Source organism: Chamaea fasciata, unplaced genomic scaffold (genome assembly GCF_029207755.1).
Source record: "Chamaea fasciata isolate MVZ Bird 193981 ecotype frontalis unplaced genomic scaffold, bChaFas1.0.hap1 SCAF_24, whole genome shotgun sequence".
Classification (NCBI taxonomy): domain Eukaryota; kingdom Metazoa; phylum Chordata; class Aves; order Passeriformes; family Sylviidae; genus Chamaea; species Chamaea fasciata.
This window is the reverse complement of record NW_027094109.1, coordinates 6653492-6659491: the sequence shown is the minus strand read 5'-3', so window position 1 is coordinate 6659491 and position 6000 is coordinate 6653492. Positions and strand designations below refer to the sequence as shown.

Here is a 6000-nt window from a genome sequence, read left to right as displayed (position 1 = left end):
CGGCTGACTCTGGAAACAAGACAAGCCCAGTTCAAACCCTTAGTGGTCAGTGGACTGGAATTCTTTTCCCGGTTACACTAACTCAGATGTAAAATTTTAAAGCCAGGTGTTGGGCTTTAGATGGAATTCGGGCTTTCCCTTCACTGAAATGACACAGCCAGATGAAGCTGCTGGGACACAGCACTGGGGTGTCGCACGTGCCCCCGCCCGATCGATGCCACCTGGAGCAGGCGTTATCCCAGGCGGCACAGCACCAGCCGCTGCCTAGAAAATGGGATTGGATCTTCAGAAAAAGCTATTAGCCCCTTGTCAGGACCCTCTGATGAGAACTGACTGGCCAGCACAGATCGATGCTGCCAGCTCACGCCTCGTCCCTGCTCCCGTGTATTTCAATCACCCAGCCCAGGATCCAGGTACATGTTACCTGATGTGAGTTTAAGTGTCATTCATTGCTAATTACTTTAAGTGGCATAAGGTTTTTGGCAACTTCAGCCTAGCAGAACAGGCTGTAATTATACAAGTCAGACTCAGACACCCAGTTAAAATAATTCCTCACTGTATTTGCTTAAAAAGGGAAGAAAATTAAGAACTCTATTACTGACCTAATAAAATAATATTGCAATTAGGACCAAATGACTTCTGGAACTTGTGAAAATGTGAAATTCAGGGCAAAGATTACATTCTTATTTGAAGTAATGATGATTTTCTTCATTTTCATAAAGTCCTGGCAGTTTCCTCAGCTCTGTGTAATGGACCAGGCTCAGCAGCTGTTGGGGTCATGCCTGGGGAGACCATTTCTGCAGTTGGACACAGGATATAGGGGTCACTAAGTCTTGTTGCTCAACTGTTACTCTTCCCAGCTTTCCCCATTCTTTGTATCTCAGTCTCCGAGAAGTTAACGCAAAGGGTTTCATCAGGTACCTGGTCCTGCATGCTACAGGTACGGTTTCCTGCCACCTACTTGTAATGCCTGTGTATGGAGAGAAAAGGACTGGAGTGTTTAGATTCAATGGGAAGAAAAGCACCACTAAACAACCTTAAAACCCTGACAGACGTGGACCCCTGAGAGGATAAATTACAGACACCACAAGTGTGAGACACAATTAGTGCTGGCTTGAGGAGAAAAACCATCGTGATCTGGCATCGGGGGCCTGTGAGCTGCAAACCTCTTCTGCGCTGAAATAATTGCAATAGCCATGGAAACCATCAAAGCTGCTCTGCTCATTTCAGGTAAGAAAAGACCGAGCTGCTTTTTTGGCTCTGCCCTACGCTTTTTCCCTCAGTGTCGTGATTCCTCTCAGAAAAATGTTATTTGTGACATAACCACGAGATGCACCGAGTGCTCAAGAGCTGGGCAGTGGCCTTGGTCTGGCACACACACCCTGGTCCATGCAGCCCCTCCGGTGCCACGCACGCTGCTTCTGCACGGTTGTTCCTGGTGCGATCTCCTCAAAAAGCAATTGTCTTTCTCCTCATCCTTTGTGCAAAACATAAAAGATTAATGATTCTAATTTCAGTGCTGCAGCTGCCTCGCAGCCTGATTTGGGGGGCTGAGGTGGAGGGAAAGGCGGGAGGAGGAGCGCGCTGCCGCCGTCCACGGCTGCCCCAGGCTGAGCGGAGCCAAACGGATCCTTCCCAGCAGCACTGGCTCCTGGAGCTGGGTGTCCTGAGGCAAACAGACATCGTGTGTCACAACCTGGAAATGCCAAGTGTTTTAAGGACAGATGCCAAGAAATCTGCCAGCACCGGGACAGAACGGGAGACAAGAACGGGGTGAATGAGGTCACATATTTCAACACTCACCTTCCAAGGGAGGATTTAAATATTTGTCTGCTATTAAGAACTTGTGTGCTGACTTACCCCAGCTAGGGAAGGTTGGATTAGCAGTGTCAAATCAATTTTCTCCAAGGCATTACTTCTCAAAGAAAACAATTTAGCAATTATAAACAAGAAACTTATAAAATCTGCCCTATATTGTATGCAGCAGGTTCAATACATCGGGTTTAACTGCTTTTGTCCTAGGCAGTGCTGGGTGTGACCTGCTTGGCCTCAGCTCCTCCTGCCCATATTGCTGGTGGAGCTCCGATAGCGGACTCTCTAACAGCCAGGATAAAAAGTGCAAAACAAGATCTAGTTTCGTAACATTAACTTTTTTTTATTAAGAAGACAGATATTTTATAGTACTTCTTTTCCTTTGTAAAAATGGGATACATGAACCAATACAAAATGTGAATGGGAACAGATGGATATGTATTTTCTTACACTGTAACATCTTCCATGGACACCCTAAAACAGAACTGGCCTAAGGGGAAAAAAATAAAAAGGCCGGGTAAATAAAGAACAAGGTTGTTTATCATCAGTTCCGCGTTCTTCATTTGTGATCCTCCTTTAAACAAGGTTGTTCTTTCTTCACGCTTCAAAGTCCTAATGATCTAAAGCTGTACAAAGTAATACTCAACAATACATTTCAACAGTGCACTGTATACTGAAGAAAAAATACATAAACCGATATACAACTAAAATTAATAATCTCCTGTTTTTTTTTCTCCTGTTTTTATGTGGTTTTTTTTTTCCTTATTTTTCCAATGCGTGGGGCCGAAATTTTGCAATCTACCTGAGACGGAAAACACCAATCAAACACATGAACCTGAGACATGTCAACATTGTAAGTCAAAGTTACATCGGTAACACTGCACTACGGTACACTTCCAAACAAATATGGGCTGCTCAAGGCCAGGATGCCCGTCCCGTGCCGCCGCCGCCGGGACACGGAGCCCCCGGCTCCAACCTGGCTGCTTCTCACCACGATGGGGTTTGGCAATGGTGCAGAGGGCTCAGAAAAGAGCTGCGCTCGACAAAAGCTGCTCGGGGAAAAAAAAAAAAGGGTGTTTTTTCCTCCACGAGGTTCTGCTCGTGAAGAAGGGAAAGACGGAATACTGCTGGGGAACGGGCCCCGCTTGCTGTGCCCCGTTCCCAAAGGAATCCCACATTGTAATGGTTCTGCCAAAAAAACAGCAATTAAAAAACAAACAGACAAAAATGGCCCCCAACCCAACCCCCTAAAAAAATCCCCAAACCTGACACTAAGATTAATGCTTTCCTTAAATAAATCAGATACATTTGCCACATAAACTCAATAAAAAAAGTATCGCTCGAAATCCATGATTACTCACCAAAAAAAAAGTCAGCATACATAACTTTATACCGTCTTCCCGCTGCGGTTTGCTACCTGTCGCTTACAATTCTGATTGAGCCAGAGTCTCCTGTGCACCTATGGCTTTAGTGGTCATTAGCACGCTCGTTTCAACACAAATTCCCGCGTTTTACTCAGCAGGTAGAAAAAAAAGGCAGTTTTGTTCATCCAGCCGCCCTCCGGGTCTGGGCTCACACGTCAGAGGGGCTTCACCTGCTGCCCCCATGGCTGCCAAGCGGGGAGAGGATGAGGAGAAGCCCCCACACCCGGGAGGGCTCTGCCTGCCCAGCAAGGACCCTGCTCCTGCATCCCCACGGCCGAGCAGCGCCTCTGCCGAGCTCCAGCCCATTTCCCAGCCGCCACCATCGAAAGCACCTGAAACAGCCACAAAAGGGAGCTCGGGGGGTGTTATCCGAGCCCTGACGGCAACAGGGGAACGGGACATGGCCACACTGAACTGCAAACTACGCATCTAAAATGTGCTGGTTCTCCTCCGATGAGCTCGAGTTCTGAACGGAAACCGGTGAAGAGAAAAAAGGGGAAACATCTTCAGAGAAATGCACCTACTCCACGGGGTCCCAGCTGGCAACTCCAGAAACAGGAAAGGGGAAACGAAGAGCCACAGAAACCTGAAGGGAACTAACGCACAGAAGCCCCTCTTCTTCCCAGCCTCCCCCCGACCCGAACGAACAGAAATTAAACAAGGCACAGAATCTTCTGCAAATGACTTCACTAAACTAAATCCAAGCTGGACTTGGCCAAAAAAAGAAAACCCAAACGAACTGAGGTGTCGAACAGCAGAGTGTACTTTACGAGGAATATTTTTACACAGCAAATCCCAGACCATCCCGGCCTCACCGCTCTCCACCCATTTGCTTTTTTTTCCTTAAAAAAAAAAGACACAAGCTGGTTGCAACTTCCAAGATCACTGTCTTTGTAGCGTTTAAATAGGGCCAGTAGTAACCGTCCACGGTTGGACACCTCATGGGAACCAAGGCTGCTCTAGATGAAGTACTCTTTCTTTTCCTCGGAGTTGTTTTGTCCCCCCTCTGCGTTGATGATGGCTGTGTCTGCGTCGGCTGCATCATCTGCTCCTTTGGCTTCGTGAGTGAAGTATGTACCTGCAAGGGAAGCGGAGCTGCGTGACTCTTTGAGGGTCTTGGTGTGGTGCTGAGGAGGCGATTGACAAAGAAAACAAAAGTGCCACTGGGAGAGAAACTGGGGGGGGCTGTCCCACCAGACATGACAACACCATGACTGAGGGGACACATGTGCCTGGCCTTTCATCCTCCAGCTTTGGTCTCCGTCTTACCTTTATGTCTGGCAAAATATCGCCCTAAAATGATGAGCAGGCAAAGCATCGCAAAGACGACGACGGCCACGACGCCACCAACCACGGCATGGTCCACGCTCCGGATGGCCCCTTCCTCACCTGCGCGGGAATCTGTTGAGATCAGAAAAGGAATAAGAACTGGGGACTCATTACAATGCTCTCGGAAGGCTCTGGCTGCAGCTGCTCTCAGGATGGGAAGCGCTGCCCTCGGGCTCTCCAGAAGAGCAGGGGTGAAGCACGGAGCTAACTAGGCAGATGAGTTCGGGCAGAGGAGCTTTGTCCGGAGCCGAACTGATCTGGCCGCTTGACTCGCGAGGTGTTCTCCTCTAAAAGCAGCAGCACTATGACTACGCACGTGGGAGACAGCTGGGAGAGGGGAGGAAGGGCACATGGAGTCGTTGGTGGGGATCTATTTTGGGAAATTTCCCTATAGTGCTCCCCAAATCTCAGCCTTCCTGGCGGATGGGGCATGGAGAAGAGCAGTACAACACGGGAATATTAACCGTTAGCTCTGAGAAACGTCATTAACGAGTGCCCTCTTGAAAACATTTCAATCTCCCAAAACACTCCTTGCCCAAAACCCAACCCACCCAGCATGGAAAACGTATTTACAACCGTCCTCTGCTCCAACTGAACTGGGTTCCACCATGAACCCCCACCTTTACTGTTCAATGCAAGCCACAAGGACACAGCACTCCTGACCCAAAAGCTAACACCCAGTCTGAGGCCGACAGTAAGCAGTAACTGTACAGTGCCTCTGACTGCTTTACTGCGTTTATTTAACTCCTCACCACACAATTAGTTTCCTTTCAGAGGCGCCTCTCCCTCGGGACGCCGTCACCTGGGAGAGGGATGACTGATGTGGCGGAGGAACAGCTCCGGAATCAACCCCAGATGAGCTATGGCCATGTAAAATGAATGTATAGCAGTGTAAACAATTTTAATTTAAGAACGCAGCTACATCAACCCTTGCTGCAATCCTAATGGCAACTGAGATTTATAATGCAGTAAAAAACAATTATTCTCCCGCTGATTAATACATTAACATTTTGGAATAGAAGCTAAACCATTGTCTCTTTTTTTCAGTGAGTCAAGCGCGACACCTCTATTAAAATGATTTACCGGCCATACCTTACAATTTAAGCACAGCAGCAACAGAAACGGTAAAAATCTTTTAACTTTACATGATTTGTGAAGTCATATGTGAAGGATTTACCATTTAAATCTTTCACTACAAGAAGCACATGGCCCATAAATCTGCCCTGCCTGCGCCTGCCTGGACACCTCGGAGAAATGCGTTTTGCCAGGACGACTGAGAGAGCAAATGCAAGTCAATTTTTAAGAAAGATTTATCTCCGTCTCCCTCCAAAGAACAGAGCAAATCTCTGAAGCCTCCACCTCTAATAATATTTGAAGTTTATCGATCAAGCGTACAGATCTGTGACAGCTAAAGGTAATGGGGCTCTTTTGAGCC

General features: G+C 47.6%; 1 protein-coding gene across 6 annotated transcripts in view; it reads right to left on the bottom strand.

Annotated features, from left to right (window-relative positions):
- Window positions 1-3976: 3976 nt before the first annotated feature.
- The window catches only part of CADM1 (cell adhesion molecule 1), a 132670-nt gene continuing 130646 nt past the window's right edge, over window positions 3977-6000 (bottom strand). For all 6 annotated transcript variants that reach the window (XM_066203311.1, XM_066203312.1, XM_066203314.1 and 3 more), the window contains 2 exons: window positions 4506-4637; window positions 3977-4314 (listed from right to left, as the gene is read on the bottom strand). In XM_066203311.1, coding sequence (XP_066059408.1) covers window positions 4196-4314; window positions 4506-4637 — 251 coding nt within the window. In that variant the 3' untranslated portion in view covers window positions 3977-4195. The remainder of the gene's footprint in view (window positions 4315-4505; window positions 4638-6000) is intronic.